Below are 22,639 nucleotides of genomic sequence, written 5' to 3'. Positions count from 1 at the left end.
GACAGATTTCTAAGAAACTGAACTATGTTATCCTACCTGCTCTAGAATTTATAATTGTTCATCTTCACATTAGGAAAAGCAGGAGACACTACAAAAGCGAGCTTTTAAATATAAGCTGGTGATCTCTGAAGCATCTAGAATGGAATTCCTTCTTCATTTCACTATATTCAAATTTGCCCTTGGACTTCCCCCCCACCCCATGTTCAGAAGAGTGATCTTTCAGACAATCGTTCACTTCACAATACAATATATAAGACCATCTCATTCCACAAGCATGTATTTTTGCAATGCAAAACCATTTCAGGATTAAAATGTTGGCAAATTCAGCACCTTCCTTCTGCTGGTGAACCAATTTGATGAACCTGTACTTCTTCAAATAATCTCATTTAATTTACATGAGATCCTGGGTTCTATGCTATTTTATTCCATACTTTTTATCAGCAACCTAATTCTAAGTTTGCCAGAACCAGTTTTCTGGGCAGCCTACTTTTCCTCCATATTGTTTATGAAGATAAGTTTTGTAACAGCTACAGAAGCAGAATTTGTGTGATAACACACATGGGAGAAAGATGAGTTATCAAACATAGTGAAAATTTGAAAAGACTACTCAGCTGTAGCTGCATGGCTTGCTGCACACAAGCCTGCGTGAAGAAATGCTAAGTCTTAAATATGTTTCAACAAAGCCTTAAAAAAATTTTTAAAATTCCCAATCTAACATTTTTAACCTTGCTACAACTTAGCTTGTAATACACACTAATTATCAATTGTATCTTCCTTGCATGTTACTCTTAATTTTGATTTACCTGAAAGTCTGCTGCTAGATACACAAAAATTCAAAACAGAATTTGGTTCTGAGCATCTTTCAATCTGAGCATCTTTCAATCATACCTTCAGAGTGTTTAAAGGGAAGTTTAAAACATTAGTGTTTTTTCTTTGAGTACCTAGAAGTTGACAGTTCTTTTAGTGAATTGTTGCTGAAACAGTTACAGCACAAAGTGGGCTCTGAAAGAAGAAAAGCTCATTTTGTCATGAACACTAGTTTTTAAAAGCCAAAATGAGGTCATTAAACCTTTGGTTTCCAGGTTTAACAGGTAATAGTCTAACTACTTCAGTGAGCAGTCATTCAAGTAGCTTACTTTTCAGTATTTATTTTCACTTAACAACCTAAAAAATCTTAAAAACAATGACAGCAGGCAGCCCTGTTGAGTCATTGCTATAATTTAGAATTGAGAATACACTCAAGTATTTGAAACCTTGAATACACATTTTTCCTGGGTTGAATCTTCTTTTTAAATTCAGACGACTCCAAGTGTCCCAGCCCCATGACACAGAGAGTTTCAGTGGAACTGAAGTCTCCTTTAACAGATATCATTTTACACTCCAAAAGAACGTGCTTAGCCTACCCTACTTCTCCGAGATACAGGAAGTCCCAATGACGAGCCATTGTCTACATCTCCCATAAGGAAGTCTGAAACACTGCCAGAAAAACAAAGAATTGTGTTACTTCATCACTTTACCTCACCAAGCAATTTTGTATCACTGAATTCAAAAATTCAGATAGTGTTACACTAAGTCCTGTAAAAGTTCTGCAAACCATTTTTAGTAATGGTCTTATATTCCCTGCAATTCCTATACCATCCTATATTTCCTTATTAAGAAAAAAACCCCAAACTGACAAAACCACACAGCAGTAAAATTGTTCTAGATGTAGTTAATTTAAATTACTTCATCAGAAAATAGTTGTCCAAAAGAAAACTAAAGCTTTTGTTATTGTTGAGCCTTAATTTGATTCAGCTCCATTGAGTTCTTTTAAAAACTCTTTCTGGATTCCAACTTACACGTTTCCAAAGGTGAATGCCAATGTTTCAATGGAAGAAAATATTTCACTGAAGAGTTCTCTCTTGTTTTCCTCATTAACTTCTTTGAAGTTCACCGCTTACAAAAAAAAAAAAAAGAAAACCAAAGGCTGAGAGGTGGATCAATCAAGCAAGTTTACTAGGCATACAGACAAATTTTACACACAAAGTCTCCTACAGAATATGCAACATTATGCTTTTCTGAATAATTGAAAAAACACTTTTAAAGAAGATTAGTGAGAAAGTAAACACTAAAGGAAAAAATTTAACACAATCCAGATGCTTCCCACAATGAAGTCAGATTACTCTTTCACTTCCTGTATCTTCCCACTTAAGGAACAGCTTTGTGTGGAAACGTTGGTAATGCATGGAAGACAAAAACAGTCATTTACCAACTAGAGTTAAATCACACAGCAGCAGCACCACCACAAAGGAGCTCACAAATACAGTCATATTTGAAAAGCTGTTTCTTTTCTGAGTAGAAATTTCAGAGCTCCAAACAGGAGCAGTAGCTTGTGGGGATGCCCCCCCAACCATATGCAATCCAGAACACAGCATTTCTGGCTCGAGAACAGGCAAGCAGAAAGCTATCAAAAGGTGGAGTCCACTGCAAAACCCTTCAATTAGTAGCTCCATATTCTGGCAAAAGCCCCTCAGCTTTTCCTGTTAAAAGTGGGGAAGAAACTCAGCATAACTACTGGTGGTCCAAAATAGGCAGAAGAGTGTTATTGGACAAACTAGATAGTTTAAAGTGGTGATCAAGTACTCAGCCACTTAACACAGCCTTCAGCATGCTTCCATGACAAGCCGGAATAATGAGACAAGAAGAATGATTCATCCAGAGCTTCTATTAACAACTACTAAACAAGAAGAGGGAGGGGGAAAGGAGAAGACAAAAAGCACAACCATTTTTGTCTGTTTCCAACTTAATTCCTTAATCAGTGGGGACTGGGAGATTTTTTTGTAGAAAAGCTGCATACACTCCTTTGAGCTGAAGCTGCACCCTCTGGATGGAAGTTTCTCCCAGCGTTACATTGTGAGAAATGACAATTTCACATTAGTATTTTTTTTTAAGTTTACTTTTTTTTCCAATTTACTTTTTGTAAGTTTATTTTTTTTAAACAATGCAATACTCTTAATTCTCTAGATGTCTGAGTCACACATGCTCACACCTATTTCAGAGATACTACAATGACATGCATACAGGTATTCACCCCACACCACTTTTTGCAAAATCTAACAAGGTTAATTTGTCTTCCTTACATTTCAAGTACAAATAGAACACAACGACTTGTAGAAGTAGCAAAAATAAAATAATGTTATAATGTTGCCCACTCTATACAAATTTTCTCAGCAAATTAACAGGCTTTAATCTTAAAAAGTATTCAAACTTCCTGCCAGATGCCTAAATACTAATGGGTAACAAACAAAGAAAGTACAGTAATCTGCTCCCCCATTAGACTTCCTTTGTGAAAGGAAAAGTTTTTAACCAGTAAAGTAACACAGTTAAATCAATTCCTTTTTACACAGTGTGTCAACAGACTTGATCAACATTTTTATAACAACTATTTCTATACAAAGCCATTACAGAAAACACATATTCCTCTCAGGGGCAATTTTTACAATTACTTGCAGATACGAAATAATGTTGTTGTAAGCCTACAGCAGAAAACAATTACCGCATATTACAAAAACACTACCAGTCTCTGTTGACACAGTTCACGGCTAAATTACAGCTTCTCCTACCTCTTCGTTCTGCTACACTTTGTAATTACACAAAAAAATGCCTCTGGCACCTTTGTTTGAAAAGAGACTCAATAAAGCTTCCCAGATGATTTTTCTTTTAATAACTTTGTAAATTGCAGTGGATTTCTTTTTTTTAAATTCAGGTTAGTTGAAAACCTCAACTTTCCAGAAACAATACTGCATATAAGTCTAAACTTTGCATTCCAAATCATTAAGCACAACAGTCACAATGAGACCTACTGATTACTAGCCACTAACGACTGGAAAAATCATTTAAGAGCCTGCATGAAATGCGAATTGCTTCAAATTAGAAGGAATTAGCCAAAACTGTGCATTCAAAGCACTTACCACTGAAACATTCATATATCCATTAGCCGCAGTGTCTTTGGAGAGAGAGCACCTCTTTCACTTAGTCAACGAGACATTAATACAGAGAGCTTTCCCTAAAGAAACGCCGTCTGTTTCACTCTGTCTTCCTGTTCCAGGAAGAGTTTTGTTAAGCTTTACACTTCATATGCCAGAGAAATCCTCTCTCTTCAGGATCCATCACAAAAGGAATAACAAATCTCAACGTTTTTCAGATTTACTTCTTTTCACTTTTCCCAAAACAGGTTAGTCTAATCTCCTAGTAATTCAGTAGAATACCACCAGCTTTTTTCTAGCTTACCACTGGAATGCTGATGTACTTAACGTCAACTTTAAACCACGCACTCTCTTTCCCCAGGACATCCTGACTGCACACAATAGCTACTGACAACAATGAACTATAGTAATCTTTCCATGTCTGGAAATGACAGCTATCTATCTACAGTTCTACAGATTTCGAAGCAAGTATACAACTAGACAACTCTTTAAGCAAGATTTCAGGTGACATGTAATGAACCTCAATCATATGACAGTGATACATTAAAATCCAGCACCAGAAACACAAGCCTAGCTTACAGTGGATCTCTATTTCCAAAGCTGTCTTCAAGCTGAGGTGGGTTTGGCAATCTCATCAAAATGCTGCGGTATGATTCAGTTTCAACTCTTGGGTCATGCCATCAAAACTTTTTTGAATCAAGCACAGACCAGGCTGGGGAACCCAAAACAGCCATGGAAGTTTTGGAAGTGAGAATCCCAGAAGCTGAAGCAGTGCCTGAGGACATTTGAGCAATGCTTCCAAAACTATGAAGAAAAGGCTGACAGCTGTCAAGACCGAAGGGCAACCAGTGCCTTGAAAAGGTGATGCTTGGATAGCTCCCAGTGAACTCACAAGCACAGAGCCCACGGGACACAGCCATGCTAGAGTCTGCACAAGTTCACTTGCTGCCTCAACCCTGCTGCCCATACACACATGCTGGACCGACAACATCAAAGCTGCCTTGCCAGCTGTCTGCAGAGCCTGGACAAGTCAAAACTAAACCAAGCTCACAGAATTTGCTCTTTGCAGATCAATTTTCTCATACCTGATAGATACATATGGTGACATCACAATTTTTTTAGACAGGAATACATCTTCAATCCATACTTTACTAGCTGACTTACTAGAAGTAAGCAACTGGCTGACTTCTTGGAACTGAGTATCTTTGCAACCAATTTTATCTTTAAGCTCACAACAGTGCTTTCAAAAATGTTTCAGAACTATTTCAAAAACAAAACTACCACCCCAGCAAACAAAAAACCCAACTAAGACAAAAGGACCACTCCCTCTCCCAAAACAAAGAGTTATAATACTTCTTGTTATTACCTCTCTTCTTCAATAATACGTAAAGTAAGTGGGGAGGGGAACATCAGTAAAGAGCAATAGTATGGAGATTGGATAGAGGCAGAAGAATATTCTTGTGTCCTAGAGAGGATCAACAGGCTGTCCAGGCCCCACTGTTCTACTTTTAGTTCTTAGTGCCATATAATTTCACCAGCCTGTACTTACTACCAGGTCTGGCAGCCTCCTCAACTTGAGCTGGATGCCAACAAGACAATTTCAAGGAACTGTTTCCTACTCTTTCCATAATAAATTTTGCCCTGAATGTACATCATATATACACCAACAAAACTCAAATAACTTCATATTGCTTGAGGTATTTCTTTTTGATGCAGAACTACTACCAAAAAAACTATGCCTAAATAGGAAATTTCTGAAAACAAAGGTAACTTTCAGCTTTACCAGGAATCAGTGTTCATTCTAATGATTAAGTCAAAGTGTGTAATTAAGAGCAGAAGAAGAGTAGAAACTTGAATTCAGCATGGATGGGATCAGGAGAATCATGTACTCAGGAGCCATCAACTATTTAAAGGCACTGAGTGGAAAAATAACTATTAATATGATGCCGTGCCAGAATGGGAAGTGACTTACAGAAACAGGAATCTGAACAGGTTCCAAGCAAGATGTTCCAAGTAAGTCTCAATTCTTCTAGGTCAAGTGAGGTATCATTTAAAAGACATTCTTCATTAAGCACTCAAGTAGGCATGTATAAGTAGTAGAGTCCAAAGAGGCCCAGTGAACAATGTCATGTTCACGATATAATCAGAGAAATCCAATGTGTCATGTCCCACTCTTCTCACCTCCATATTCCTTCAACCTCAGTCCAAAATAGGACAAGTCTAACAAGTCTGTACTGACAAGCATGATTCTCTGTAGCAAGATGCAGATAACATGTTACAGCTAGTTTTTCCTTCAATCTGTCTAAAAGGAAAAGCATTGGACATCCAAAGCAGAACCACAAGCACATTTGTATCATGCCCATTGAAGGTCCTGAGAAATGGCTGAGAGGCTTGGAAGAGGGTCAGAAGTACTCTAATATGTTGTTAAATATTCACACTTGCAGTAATCTAAAGGGGGCAGTCTATCTGCACTGGACATCATGTTTAAAGCCCGGTGCAACTTGTCATAGTTACGAGAACACTTCACAAGACAGCTGTCACTAAGGCTTCAAAGTTATTGTGACTGATTTAATGAAGAGCAAAAGGCATTTGTTTGCTATAATAGCAACTTGTTCCTGTATGAAGTTCCAAAGACAAAGTAGATTTGAAACCCTGACATTATGCAGACTCAAAAACCAGGAGGTGGAATCATGTGTAAATCCCAGCTTGTTTCTATTTCATCCTCTCCTAAATAAGCATCAGAATTTTTCTATTTCAGGTTAATTTTCTTCCTAGTCATAAATCCAACTACAGAGTGCTTCCATATCTTTTTATAGTTCTGTCCTCCAATGACAAGAAACAGATGAGTCCCATGAACTGTTCATAATGTCACATTAACAAAGACAGGGAAGACAGAGGAAAAAGGATACTGGATATGTTCTACCAGCTCCTCACATTCTTGTAGCTTCCTGTTTATTCAAAAGTTGCATTACCTCTAGTAAAATAACCACAGCTGAAAACCTGTGCTACAGACAGGTCACTGTAAGCAAACCTGAGGTCTGATATACTTACAACCATCACAACGTGCTGTATTTTTATTTCTGCTTTCTCACTACCAGCAGTCATACACTTCAGCTTGAATATAAACCTGGAGCAGTATGATCCTCAGAAAAAAAAAAGCTGTAAAAACCAAACAGGTGCTAAAGGCAAACCGCCTTCACATTTACCACAGATTATGTTGGGGGAGGTAGTCTGTTTTCATACAGCAAAGGCTTCACTGTTCCCAGAGAAGTAGGACTGAAGCACCAGTCAAAAAGTGTCTTGAAGTCTTGAATCTCCCCATTTCCATCTCCAGAGGTGTGACAAATACAGTATGTGTCTGAACAAGCACTGACAAGCATTACAAAAATCTTCATATCAAAGTACTTGTTTGTATCAATGGCTACAAATATTGAGGCAGTACTGACTGAGACCATCTTTAATGTGATCTGGAGTTCACCTTCCCTGCAATTGTGTGGCCAGGTCACACAGCCTGGATCACAGGAAAGACTGTTTGCCACAGAGTGAGATTGTATTTACTTCAGCCAAAGGATCACAGAATGTTTTGGGTTGGAAGGGATCTTAAAGCTCTTCTAATTCCAGTCCCCATGCAAAATAATGCAATCCCTCCATGACTGTAGCTCCTCTTAAACACAATATATTAATGGAGAGTGAAGTCTACCATACAAGTCTTACTAGTATATTTCAAATGCAAACAACTAGATCTGTTCAGAGGAGAAAAGGTAAAAAGTATTTGTGAATATCTGCATTGCCAAAAAAAAATCCTTAGTACTAAAATTATTTCTTCTGCTCACTATCAAGGTAAAGGAATGAATCCTAAAAAAAAAAAAATTCAAATAACAGCTACTCATAAAAACAGGTAGAAACAGAAGCATATAAGGAAACGTACAAAACGCAAATGCATCTGCCCAGGGTTCAGTGCTGTTGAAACTGTATGATAGAACACTACACACCAAGAAGAGGAAAAAAAAGTATGGCATCAAATTCAGAAAGCTGCAAGTACTCTGGAGGAATGGATTATGTAATTTAGCAGTGCTTAATTCTCCACTTCTGAAGTAAAAGGGTAGGAGAGAGAATAGATAAATCTAGATCTGGAAAAATGGCTCAGCACTAGAACTATAGAAAGTGACCTTGGACTTCCATGGACTTTTAAAGTATACACAAAAAATTCACAAAAAGCCAACATAATTATGGACTCAATCAACAGCCTTACACGCAAGACAAGGAAAATTATTCTACTAGTTTACCTTGTGAACTTGGACAGTACAGACTGTGATTAATATGGGGCATTGCACATCAAGAATATTAATAAACTATGTAGTCCAGGAAGGATAGATGATATTGCAGTGGTTTTTGAAAATGTGATTTAGCAAAGGCTGATGTGATATGATTTACTTGCATACCTTAGGTCACTTTTCCTCAACATTTCTTGAATTAAAGAACAGCTGAACGTTGTCCTGTGTCCACTGAAATTACGGCAAAATAGAGGACACAGTCATCTCACCACAGCACTTAAGCATGGAAACAGCTTGGCTAAGGTGGAAGTAGAATTACATTCACTAAACAATTAACATGTTCCCTAAGCATTGACTACCACTGTGTGTGTGTACTTAACTCTCCCCACAATCAACAAGCAAACAGCACCATGAGGTGATGCCTTGGAGTGGCTACCTGAAAACAGAAGCTAGACAAGATTAGGAGAATAGAAGTGGGTATTTATTGAAGGGCCTTCAATAAGGTACACTTATGGGCAGAGCCCTAGGGCTACACCCAAAATGGATGTCGGGTCACAGGTTTTTCACACTTTTATGAGTTTGGTCCATTTGCATATTGGGGTTAATTCTCCAATTACAATTTCAGGTAATGATGTCATTACCCCAAGTTTGTTCCCCCTTTCTAGAAGTTTAGTTTACATATTTCGGGGCCTGGGACAACAAGGTATCCTTGAGTCCAGGCCTAGAGAGGATTTGTTACGTCTAACCAGAATGGGAGAACAGCAGCTAGCAGGCTATATGGAGTTTCAGAGTTACACACAAAAGCAGCACAGGATCTGAAAAATATAAAAGCTAAATCCTAAGGCATCAGAGGGATACCCTCTGCATTTCTGCTGTTATGTACAAACCTCCAAAGCAAGTTCAGAAGTTATAGTCCTGTCCCATGAGCATGTGAAATACCAGGTACAGAGCTATAGGAAACACCACGTGTAACACAAAGAAAATGCAAAGTAGTCTGCTAGTACCTGCCAAGATCAAACAAACTGACAAAACTATGTATCAACAGGAAGAATCCATAAGAAGCTTGGAAGAATCCAATATATAGGAATCAGGAAGCTAAACACACTAGCATTTTAACTGATATTCCCGCTTTACTGAATCAACAATATATTTCAGACATACTAAGATAATAGGAAACAAGAAGGCAAGCCTAGAAGAGGAAGAGAAACTAAGCTATGTGTCTATGAAGGAAGATATCCTACATGATTTAACACAGGCAAGAGGTAGAGATTTAACCCTACTCAAAGCTGGTTCCACAGTAATATACCAGACTCCAGAGTAGGAAGAGCTGCAGTCAAAGGTTACACAGAGAAGGAACAGGTTTAAGAGGCTGGAGCAATTGACTGCTTCACTATTTGCATTTTTTCTGACATGCTGAGAACTGCAGTAGCAAAGATCAACAGTATAAAGTATTAACATATGTCTGCAACACTTCTTCTTGTTGCTATTAACACCTTTACTGACAAATGGCTATGATTCACTTGTGGAATTTATAACTGTTTGACCATTCAGATTTGGATTGCTCAGAGATTTTTTCACTTGATACAAATACAATACCATCCCTACAGATTCACAGAATTAGGCAAAGATTCTTGGCAAATCCCGAAGTGGATAAATGCCAGATTTATTACTCTGTGATATTATTCTGTGATACTCAGGTAAAGAAAAGCTTAAAACCAAAGGCTTGTGCTTTTAGAATTCAATGTGGGTTTGCACTTAGCTTCCTGTAAGTAGAATTTTATCACATCAATGAGAGAACAAGCTGCTTGATATTACTCTTCACTTTGGGAAGTGTTTTTTTAAACAAGTATGAAAGTATTAATCTTAAAAAAAACCCCCAGTTTCTTCTATATATGTAAAATTCTATCCATAACTCCAAGCCAGAGTCAATCAAGTCTAATTACAATTACTAATTACAATTTTCCATTAATATGGAAAGGTAGTTATTCCTTACCTTTTACTTTTGCAATAACTGTTCCTGCAGCACTAAGAATATCAACTGAATTTAAAGTCTGATGTTTATTTATCACTGCCTTTAAAACACGTAGCAACTCCCCCAGACGTTCATGTACTACTTGATGCAGGCCATCATGATTTTCTGGAAAAAGTAAAGGAGAAACTACATTAAAACAGTGAAATAACACCCAATCACATTATAAACCACTTTGATGGTATTCAGCTGCATGGAATTCTAGCCCATATTGAAGCAGAGCCTACTTGGAATAAAGAAATTGTTACAAGATAGAGTTATACTAGCAGTTGCCAATAGTAAACTTGCAATATTGTACATCATTTACACAAACTTCTCACAAAAAGTCAAGCAAGTAAACTCTAAAAAAAAAAAAAAAAAGGGGGCGGGGGAGTAGGAATTCTACACCAATACCCTAAGGTTTCTGAATTAAACCATCATCATCTTCTCATGTCATTTAATCAACCACCATTTTGATAATTACATATACGAAAAAAGGTATCAACAAAAGCAGATTTTGATTGTTCATTAAGTATTTCTTCACCTGATACAAATTCAACACCATTTCTGTATATTTGTAAATTAAAGTTTCTGACAAATGTTGGCTCGTTTTTAATTACAGTATTAGCAAAATCTAAAGTATCTTTCGTATATAAGCCTAGATCTACAAAGGTCTGTCTGTAGGCACATCAGTCCTGGTAAGTAACTTGAACACCTAAATTAGGCCTAATCAGAAAAATTCTCAAACACACACTCCCAGATAGTGATGCTTTTTACAGCATATACCTCTTACTATGCGTGTCTAAATCCCAACCCCATCTTAGTTTTTTAAAAAAATACTTCTTGTTGCATCCATAGCACAGGTTAAACCACAAGCTCTTCTGTTCCGTTACAGAAGAGGTGCTGGTGCATGGAATTAAAGTTTCTCATGTGCTAGAGTGCTGCGTTGCAAGTTGTGGTAAAAAGCTTTCAAAATCAGGAAAGTCTAGCTTATGAAAAAGAAAAAGAGGATCTAATACAAGCTGACTCACTTCCCCACCGAGCAGAGGCAATTCTGTGTTGTCTGTGGCCATGATAACAAACAGGTCAATACAGACAATTACAGTACAGTGCAAATTGATCCGGTGCTGCTCAGAGAATAGTTTCAACTCAGAGCCATTTTTTCTGGCGACAAGACATTAAATTTAGGCTAGAGGCACCTAAATTTTTTTGAGGAATCCACATACTACAATATGACACATCAGTACAGTAGATCACTGCTACCAAGTGTGCAGGTGGGGGGGGCTACACACAAATTATATATGTTTGTATCAGGTACAATAGCAAGTCTCCTAAGGACCTCTGTGCTTCAGGCTTTATTTCCCTACATGCCATCTATCAGGAGATTTTTTTTTTTCCAACTCAGACTGGCCTATACATTGTAGAAGGAAAAAACCTTCACTTGGGAAGTACACTAAGGTAAAAACTATCTACCATTCATGGGTACATTTCCTGCTGGAAGGGACAAGGAAGCTCTATCTGTAACATGACACACAAAAGTCTAGGAAAACCCATCTTACACAGCAGTAAATCAGGGAAGTTCTATGTAACTTGTTAAAAAAACCCCCAAACCAGTTGTGGCTTTATCTTCATTTACATATAATCTTCATCTACATATAATGATTTTTAACTGACTCAAACACAGCTAAGGCAAAAAAATTTCAAAAGCCTTGTACGCAACATGGCCATGATTCAGTGCATCCACATTAGCAGCAGAGGTTGTTTATGACAAACACACATTGATCTAAAGGCATACTATAGCTCAGAGTTCAGAACTTAATGGGGAAAACAATCCAGGCTTGAAGCAGTTTCCATGAAAGCAACAATAGTAGAAGCTGCAACCTCGGATAAGAATTTTTTTATTGGGGATATGAAAGAAGATTAGAAAATTTTAAAAGGCACGAAAATACCAGGTAAAATCAATTGCTTATCCATGTCTTTCAATTCTATGTAACACACCTCAGATGATTAAAGTGAGCAAGCAGGAGTTTCAAAACAGAAAAGGGCGATTCTTCATGTAAGAGACCTGTGGTATTTCTTGCCAAAATACAGCATTGACACAAGAAGTTTACATGGAAACAAGGAGAGACTGGACAAGTTAAGTTTTCCTGTGGGTTACTAATGAGTCAGTAAATGCCTTGGTGGGTCTGGCCATGAGTTCTGGCCTGTGCTTTGCACAGCCTGTGGGTGCTGCTGCTTAGGAGCCTAGACCAGACTGGCTGCAGTTCAGTTCCTCAGCATCCATGACTGCTGCACCACAGCTGTTCCTACACACGAAACAGAACTGCTGCCTCTGAATTAACTTAATTCCTTTTAAACCTGCCTTCACAACTTTTCATTCAACTACTCCACACTATTCTACTGAACTACCAAGGATTGTACTAAACCAACATAACTTGCAACAGCTCAAGAATTCTACTAACCAAAACCAGTTCAGAGCATATGTCCAACCTTTTTTTACTTTTCTCTAACTATTCAATTTTGGCAATGAACACAGCTCAGACAGTGGGTTAGACACAGCTTTAGCCTAAGCCAGTATGGCCACTGCCACCTTTTAAAACTCAGAAAAATTTTATAGCTATCAAAAGGATAACAAATAATTGTAATGGTCCCTTCAGGCTTTAATCCATCATTTGTACTCCATCAATGCAACAATAAATGCTGTTGGGAGTACCAGGCAGCTCCAGGCAAAGGCAGTGATGAAAACGAAAAACAGCAAAGCTGTACTGATGTCCACATACTCAAAGCGTATCAGACAACATAGAAAATATATCTTAAAATTACAGTAACATTATCTTCAGCAATTAGGGTATTAATAGTTAGAGGTAATTCAAATTAGTTCATTAAGAAATATGTCTAGTGTGTAGACTTAAGTTTCGAAATTCTTAAGGAGGTAGTCCTTGGAGCTTGTTATCTTATCTCTTCCTACAGACCTCCAGAGGTAGACAGCTATTCCACAGATTTTCATCAGAACTAATTATTTCTATTGGCAGGGTTGGAATGGATGGGCTTTTATGAAGGTATTTGAAGACTATATGCCACAAACTATCCCCATCACCTGTCTCTGTCTAAGCAGGACATATGCAGTCCTCACATGAAGAGCATGAATATTGTGGTCAGTGGACTAGAGATGGTTTGCACAAGTGCACCATTTGACCAGGACTGCACCTCTTGCCTCACCAAGATGATGATGGTGTCCCCGCCTTCTGACACACACACAGATGCTCACTTGTGTCTGGAGAGAAGAGCTCCTAATCATGGGATCAGAACACCCATACCCCATAGCCAGATCCTTTTGGCAACATGCTAGGTATACTTTTGGACCCATAGCAAATAGGGGAGGGGAAACAAGGCCATAAAGCAGCCCAACCAATGTACAGATTACTGTCAGTTTGAGAGTGCTCAGGAAGGAGCATATCATAGACATACATCAAACAGCATGAATTATTCTTCGAGTTCAATGTGACTCACAACTACAGACTTGTCATAAGTCACATAGGTCAAAAAAGTCTCTTAAGGTTCCTTACGTGTTTGGTGAAGACAGAAAACCACCCTACCCCCCCTCCTCCCACAAAGACGAATTAAAGCAAAATTGATCCCAAAATGCAGTTTCTTACTATTAAAATTTGATAACATATCTTGCCAGAACACTAGAGCTGGGGGAAAAGGCAAAATAAGTGAGAAGGGGAAAAAGAAAAATCTTGAAATAGACACAAGCCTCTTCAAGTCTGAAACAGAAGTAACAAGCCACAAAGGGAAATGCTAGTTGCAAACAACCACTGAGTTGAATCAAATGTTTATCATACCATCCAGGAGAACACTATCACTAAAATAATGCATTCAAGCAGGAGATTACTTATTTGTACTCTCAAAAGCAAAGGTCTGGCTACACCCAACTTAGATTTCTTTGTATTCCATCACTGTATCATTTGTTTACAAAATATCTGAAACATTGTTTCTGTGCTTCCAGAAGACAAAAGGTCTGTGACAAGTGGTGCTTGGGGAGAGGTGGGGGCAGAAGTCATCAGGAACCACAACTACACTGCATTCACAATGACTGAGACCAAACAGACACTAAACCAGAGATTTCCTGTTCATGACAGATTTAGAAACCTCAGGTAGCAAAACAGTCTAAATATGCCAGATCAACAGAAACACAGTTTTAATTCTAAGTCTGAAAATGGTTGAGATCAAACAATGGTAGAGCAAATACTGCTTACAGTGAAAGGAATGCACAAGGAAATGTGTCTCCAATGAGTACCTGCAGCAATTCAATCTAACTGAAGTAGTCATAAAAAAGATTTACTTTCAGTTTTGTTTCTGTCCCTTGTATCACTGTACACATTCACTGATGCGCATGAAGTCCTCCACCAATGGATGCCATCTCTCAAGCTTAATAGCATGAAACGAAAAATCCACAGAATTCTAAAGCCATGACTGCCAGTGATCCTGCAACACAGAGGCCATCTCAGAGCACTTGAGTTCAGCTGTTCACTCAGGTGACTAGTTTCCTGCAATCTCCTGGAGGAGTGAGTCAGCCCCCTACCTCTCAAAAAGGAAAAAACAGCTCTTAAAATTGAAGGGAAAAAAAAAAAAAAAAGGCTTGGATAGAGCTTAGTAGCCTATCAGCAAATCATCTTTCACCGGGGGGTTGAACTGTCATTCACAGGAGCTAAATACAAGCTCTTCCCAAATGAAAGCATACTCTGTGGAAGTGGAGAAAGAACAGGATGAAAAAACACATATTCAAAGCTGACAAGCCTAATATACAAGAACGATAGTACTAAGCAGCTGGAAAGTCTGTCGTTTGCCAAGCCATCTCAGTAGCACACTATTGTCATTAGCATCCCACTCCTCAATGGTTTTGATCACCACATTTTATAACAGCTCACCCATCTTTAATGTAAAAGCATAATCTACCTATTTTCTAATCTTACGTATTTCTCAAAGGGAAGTGTTTGTTTAGTGAGTTACTAAGCAATAATGTCCTTACAGCTATGGATTCTATTCACACAAAACAAAATCAAATTTGCTCATCAAGCTTGTCAGCACCAGTCACCCTCCCTGCCAAGTCGGGCTGGTCACAATACATGCAGTCAGAAAAGGCACTGCTGTGTCAGTTGGCTGGCATTCTTTTGTCTGACCTGATTTATTATTGGCCCAAACATTTCTGAAGTTGTTTATGTCAACAAATGTTTGCCAGAATAAGTTTAAATACACACTAACAGTCTTTTCCCCACTACACTGCTCTTCAGATCTATACAGAACAGGCACACCCAGTTCCACTTACTGCTTCTCCACCTAGAACATTAAGGCCGTTGAACAGCAGCAGACTCTCTCTACTACCTGATTTCCACCAGTCCCAAAAGAAGGGAAACCACTAATACAACTACTGTTCTACTGTGGCTAAAAGTTTGCTTAGAACAGAAGTTGGTCACACTAATGAAAGACAGGGCAGCAATCTAGATAGAACAACTGAAAAGTAACACATCCCTGCAAAATTCTTTGAGTCAGAATGCATGTGAGACTGTCAAAGCAGATATTCTAGCCTCACAACATGTAATAAGCTCCAGCTTTCCAGTAGAAGCTTTTTACAATTAGAAAGATGTGATTAGTTATATCATGCATTCAAATAGTTGTCAAGAACGTTACACAGTGTGGAACAACTCACCATGTATACTCTCTACAGCCCCAAGTTTATATACACAGACCAGTCTCTTCAGACTGGGGGGAAATCTACATAAACTCACCCCATTTGTCAAAATCTTACTATAAACAAAGTAACTTGGATTTTTGCACAAGTATTTTCTCCATCTACCTTCACGAACAAACTATGCCTTCACTATGATCAGCACCTACCAAGAACTCACTCTATGGACATTTCCAGTAGAATAAATGGAACTGATGAGAACACCTAAATGCCCATTGTAGCCATCACCCTCACTAGGTCTAGTCCTCATTTTGAGAACTCCCTTTGTACATCTGTTCTCCTGGGATCAGCTAAAGTGTGTGTGCTTCACCTCCCCTTCTACTGAAAGATAGGAGTCTCAACTCCAGTTCTAAGCACTATTTCACATCTTCTCCATAAATCCTGGCCTGTTTCAGGACAAACAGGCCAGACAAAACAGTCTTGCAGGATGGTGAACAAGCACACAAACTGGGAAACAATTTCCCCAATATCTAGACTCACAACTTTTCATTAAAGTTTCACCTTACAGAATGCAATCAGCTCTTCATCACTTTCAATCATGGAAGGATTCAGAAGAAAGATGCCTGAGTAACCAACATTTCAATGCAATACCAATATCTTGGCTAAGAGACCATTCACTCTTATTTACTAAAAATCTCATTTTTGACCTTAAGGTAAATTATATCCTGTTTCTAGTACATTATATATTAGGATTACACGGTATCACTAGTTATGCCACCTAGGGAAGGGAAAAAAAATTAACATTGGAATAAAGCTGATTCAAAATAAAACAGATTTAATCTGAATTCACATTATCATCATCTTCATCTATGTCCATATTGCATACTAGGACACTGTCAGCACTCAGGTCTGAACCTGATCCAGACTATGAGACTTCCCAGTGAGCATCACAGAGTAGGCAAAACAATCACATAACAATGAACTGTGTGGAAATCACCTAATTCCTACATCTGCAGTTTGGCAAACAGTCCCAGATTAAACCATCATTTTCTTTTTGCCCTTCTCTCTCTGTCAGCCCCATTCTAACACGATTAACAGCCTGGCATATTTGTCTGATTTAACAGAGTTCACTACCACATTCCAAAGACCACAAGAATTAATCAGACATACAGTGAAAACATATTTTACATTGATTGTGGTTTGACCATAGTAAAGTTATCTATGTCCCTGCTGTCTGGTCTACTGTCAAAGCAGCTTTTTCTTAGGCATATGTCTAACTACATATGAGTTAGACATGATTTTCATTGATTGTATGGATATAAAATGAACAAAACTTTTTCCTTTAATGGTGATAAAGATATTTGTTGGCGGTCATAGTTCAGGAGTGACGAGAAAGCAGCAGTCTTAGCTATTGTATTTCTTCCTTTATGTGGCTACATGCTGCAGATGTAAGGAAGAAAACATTTTAGTTCACTGAAATCTCAGAATTTCTGGAAGAATTTATCTCTAAAATCTCTAGCAAGGCTGGAAGCTGCCAAATGCACTAATGAAGTCATCACCTTTCTACCCTGTGCACAATGCAGAATTAGAAGCTACCTACCCATCCCTCTGTCAAGAAACATTGTACTTGAAGCTTCCAAATTAGCAAGACAGCCAGTCCTAGCCTTTTTTGTTCATCAGTATCACGGCAACCCCTGTTGTCATGGCATCATTAAAACACACCACACCAAATTCAGAGTCTTTGGCAACATGTGCTCCAACCAATGTTCTAACCACATTCTACTGAAGCAAAAAAAATGACAATTTACAGAAAAGAATCAGTTAAGAAATTATTTCAATGAGGAAAATCTAGGGACATGTGAAGTTTGATTAGGAATGAGGAAAAGAAAGTAATAAAAATAGCGACCCAAACCCCTGTATTTGAAATAAAAGTATAGAGTTTTGTAAGGGGTTTTTTTTTGAGAAGAGCAATATACTGACTCAGTTCAGTGAGAATGCATTGAAACTTCCTGCACACAGCTCACTGAATACAGTATATTGAAAGTAGCACTGCTTGATTTCAGTTATTCCACACAAATGATGTTTTTATAATACAAGAAAATACTTAACATTTCGCAAGTCAATTGCCTATTTACAGTTAAACTACTAAATTTGATCTTAAAATCAGGTTGCACAAATTTAGATTAAAATAAAAAAGCACCTGGTACTTAGGGGTTTTTTTGGTTTTTTGCAGATTAAGGGTAGAAGTTCTGTCTCTACTTTTGGAAATAAGCACTGTGTATATTAAAGGCTCGCAATTTTTGCAGAAAAAATATTCCTGGGTAAAACACAAAACGATCGCCCATTAGTTCAGCCTTCCAGGTTAATTTTTCTAGCACGATGAACTTTTGTTATGTATCACAAATGCCCCAATAACCCTTTCAGATTTGTCATTTGCTATCAGGGATTGGCCAAAATACAGCAATCTATCAATTTAGATTTGACCACTAACCATGCTGATTAGCCTCTGATGTGACCTTGAGCTGTGGTGGTTTTTGTTTTTTATTAAACTGGGCTAACATTTGCATCCCATTTTAGTTATGGACCAATTCTGTACTTGTGAAGTCAAAACTTTTGAAGAAGTCCTTCTTGACTACACATATAGAGCAAACCCAGACTAAATTAATTTTCAGAAATTAAAGTTACAAAAATAAAGATGCCTTAAAACAATCTTTTCAAAAAGTCAATAAAATCGGTGTATATGCAAAATGCATCAGAATAATCGAAATCTTCTAATTGTGCCTACACTGAAAGCAGTTACATATTTTCCTTTTGTTGGTTTGCCAACTGACATCAGCAGAAAAGCTGTTACTTCATATTCATTTCACATTTAAATTCATAGATGAATTTCCCATTTGTTAAAGTGAGGAAGCCTTTAAGAAAAAAAAACTACCAAAATGCAGCTTTTAATCTATTTCAATATGCTCAATATGCTGTACACTACATGCCTTTAATTTTTTTATTCTACTAGGCTTGAGATTCCAGTCAACTAACCTAGATGTGTTCAGCCATGCAGTTTAACCTTTAGAATACTTAAATACTTTATTAAACCAAAATTTAGAGACCAGAAACCAGTAATGAAAATTGCTAGTTTCCTTACGTACCTGTTTCTGATAAATGAGAGTGAAAACACTCCATGGACATTTTAGTCACCGTTCATTTCCCTGAATCTTCCCAGAGATTAAGAATAAAGCTAGGTGAGAATAATGCTTCAGCAGTTTCAGAACACATTTTAAGTTAGAACTGGAAATTGTCAAGTGGACATAAGGCTATATTCTTTAGTATGAATATATTAGCAATAAACCTGATCAGCCACAGCTCACAAAAAATCATATCCATTGAGAAAGGCAACCATACCACTAGTAGTGACTAGTTACTTATTTCTTATTCAAGGATATTTCAGTAAAACTTGGTCAAACAGTCACTAGACTGAACAGCTGCCAATGGAAGACACTGTTAAAATAAAATGAGAACTCTTATGCTCTAAGCAACTTTGTTCCTTGCATACTGGTTCAAGTTCTGAGAGTACATGAAGCAATATTCACTCAACATTTACAGCACAAATTTTCTGAAAAAAAGAACAGATCGGAAAATGAAAGAATCACCAGCAGGTTGATCATATCATATCAAACTTGCACACAGAAAGGGCAGTATCAAAGTTATGGTTTATTCATTCTAAATAAAATAAATTTAACCTTTGGTAACCAGCATCGAGAGATTATCAAACAATACTTAACCTTTAACTCACGTTAATTTTAGTCTAAAATGCTGCTTTTGTTCTACATGCCTGCTCCTTCCACTTTTAGCCTAAGCCACTGACTGAGTGAAGAAGCTATTTTACTGCTGCCTGCCCACCTAATTTTCAAAAGACCACACAAAGCCAGGATTATGAGATTATATGGTGTTAAACAATGGGTGTGTTACTTTGTACAATTATTTTAAAGGAGCTTTTTAAACACAACTATGGACTGCTATAGGATATGACAGTAGTCCATTTCTGGTTTGTTGATTAAAAGAAAAAAGTTACACTTAAAAAATCAACATAGATTTTAAGTGGTATTCAAATCACTAAAGCAGCAGCTAGTAGAATTAGTTGTCTAGAAAACTGGTGAACATAAAGGATTAAGGATTATTTGAAGTTCCTTCACTGAAGTCCTGCTGAAACAACCACCCAAGAGTAAAGCCTGACTGCATAACTCACACAGGTGACAGAGTCATTTGAATGGTCCAAAGGAAATAGTTTAAAAATTCCCATTTACTAGACACATGAACAGTCAATCCCCACTGCAATACAGTGCTTTGGTATCAGTTATTTCACACCAAAGCATTTTTGATGATTTTGTATACAGAGAAAACACAATAACACTATCATTAAGGCAGCAACTGATGTCACACTGGCACTTGCACTTCCCAAAAGACCACAGTAATTCACTGTACATCTCTGCAATAATTTTTAATAGAGTAGTATTTCTTCATAAATACCCAGCAACAGAAAGGTGAAAAACACCACAGAAATCATTTGCTTTGTGGTTCTGGATTTGCCCAGTTGTTTCTCCCTAGTATCACTAAAGTTAGGCATCAATGCTAAATTAAAAATTTATATGCTCCAGACCTATTGCTTTCTTTCCACATGAAGCGCGCAGCCACCGTCTCTAAAATCTCATGTCTAGTCGTTATCTGAAGCCAACTGCAGCTAGGAGGAGTTCTCCATTGCTTGCTAAATTTGTTTGCTCGTCCTTATCACAAGGGCTTCAACATAAATACCAGAAAGCATTTAATCTGACCACTGCAGTCTAAATCCTACTGTTAGTTTCCCCTTCTTCACCACTGGCATAAGCTATTTATCACAGTCACTTTCTCAAAGGCCTTCAGGAACTGTCTTCACTCAACTATCACAGTTCATGTATGCTGCTAAGCTTTCAGATAAACAACCTGTAGCTTACTCAACACAGCACAAAGAATATAGAACTACCTCTCAAAAAAGCTGCATCCTTCAACTGCTCATCTCTCAGGAGTGGATAACCTACTTGTGAGCTGAGACCACAGTCCATTTTCTTGGCTACCAGTCTTCCGCTGCTCTGCACCTCCACTTTAGTGATTCCAGTAAACACTTTCTTCTCCCTTGTTGTCAGCACTGGACAACTTCTGGACAGATCTTTTAGTTCCATAGTTGTGGTAGTACACAATACCTTATATACCCTGTACACAATGAATAAATGAAATTACAAAGTCCACAGGAGAAACAAAAAAAACCCCACAGAAAAGCATCCTACTAAAGAATCCGTTCATACCACCATCAACACTAAAACAACAAGATGAATTTGTGAACACTGAGCAGTGTTTAAGCAAATGCTTCAGGAATACCATGTCCGTAACTATTTCAGTGACATCCGATCTTAAAACTAGAGCTAAGAATACAGTTGTAGTCCAAAAGTAGAACATTAACTGAGATGTTACATTTCCTCACAACACAGAGCCCTAAAAATATCACACCTGCATAAACTGTAAAAATTTAAATTTAACACTTAGAGAAGAACTTGGAAATGCTAAATACAAAACTAACATTTGGCCCCAAGTCCTAAACATGTCAAAGCCTCTTTCTGAAAAGGCATGAAGGTGCTTTAATTCCACCACACAAATATAATTCCTGCAACTTACTGATCTACAATCCTGCAATTGAGGTTTTCAATTATTTTTTCATTTTCAGTTTTTAATGCTTTTAAAACTTCCTCACTAGGTCTTTCCCACCTTGCAGATTTCTAAAACTGGGAAAGTACTGAGACATCACAAGAGTTAGAAGAACACCCGATTCCTTCCAAAATAAGAACCTCTCCTTACCTTTAGCATGTATGTGTAGCAACACCCACAATCCCACAGTCATTCTGTGTCTCACGGATAAGCAGTACTAACAGAACTTGTACTGTCACCATGAACTGCTGCAACACCCACCTGTTGGCCCTGAACCCAAGTTATGCACAGCAGAATCAACATATTTGTAAAAGGGAACATGTTATAGAACTAAAATAGCTTAAATATCTGAAGCAGTTCAGTCACGACAAAGAAAACAAGACTGAAGAGGCAAGTTTTGTTAATTTAAGATTAAAACTGGTTTATCAACTAAAAATAACTGTAATCGACAAGTAAGAATTCCTACATACTTTTAAAAATTAGTCCAAGAAATTATTCAAGCAATAAACGAGGAAAAAAATGGTGAAAAGGAAAAAATCCTTTGTTCAGCTAAATCGTAGCCTCTACAAAAGAAAATTCCTCAAGTCATAGGTTTTGCAGTTACACTGTTCTGTAACGAATGTCATTAAGATGAAAGTTTAACTCAAACACAACTGTTTTCTACAGCCTTACATGAGTCACCTCCGTCTTCCAGTAAAAGGGGCATTTTAGGCAGACAAAGGAGTAACTCCCCATAAAATTCCTACTTTCCTGAAAAAATGGAAACAGCCACCTACAAAAATCAAGGTTCAAGCTCTGTACCAAATCTTCTACCCTGCCATGCTGTTCTAACTCTAATCCATTACCAAGATAACAATCAAATCACTAAAACTGTCAGATTAGATGAACATTTGCTCAGAATTAAGAAACAAGTCAGCTTCAGTTCCGTGACCTAGCTATATAAATAGGAAGAACAAACACTTCCAACAAAACTTGT

General features: G+C 37.6%; 1 protein-coding gene across 5 annotated transcripts in view; it reads right to left on the bottom strand.

The window, feature by feature from the left end:
• ARHGAP29 (Rho GTPase activating protein 29) overlaps positions 1–22,639 on the bottom strand; it is a 51,617-nt gene that overhangs the window by 17,274 nt on the left and 11,704 nt on the right. For 3 of the 5 annotated variants that reach the window (XM_069022703.1, XM_069022704.1, XM_069022708.1), the window contains 3 exons: positions 10,233–10,376; positions 1,839–1,935; positions 1,404–1,476 (listed from right to left, as the gene is read on the bottom strand). In XM_069022703.1, the coding sequence (XP_068878804.1) occupies positions 1,404–1,476; positions 1,839–1,935; positions 10,233–10,376 (314 nt within the window). Of the gene's footprint in view, positions 1–1,403; positions 1,477–1,838; positions 1,936–10,232; positions 10,377–20,947; positions 20,968–21,002; positions 21,034–22,639 lie in introns of those variants that run through there. The other 2 variants (XM_069022707.1, XM_069022705.1) reach the window with 2 other exon arrangements.

The sequence above is a fragment of the Aphelocoma coerulescens genome, chromosome 8 (assembly GCF_041296385.1).
Source record: "Aphelocoma coerulescens isolate FSJ_1873_10779 chromosome 8, UR_Acoe_1.0, whole genome shotgun sequence".
NCBI lineage: Eukaryota > Metazoa > Chordata > Aves > Passeriformes > Corvidae > Aphelocoma > Aphelocoma coerulescens.
Note: the sequence above shows the minus strand (reverse complement) of the source record. Positions and strands in the feature narration are given on the sequence as shown.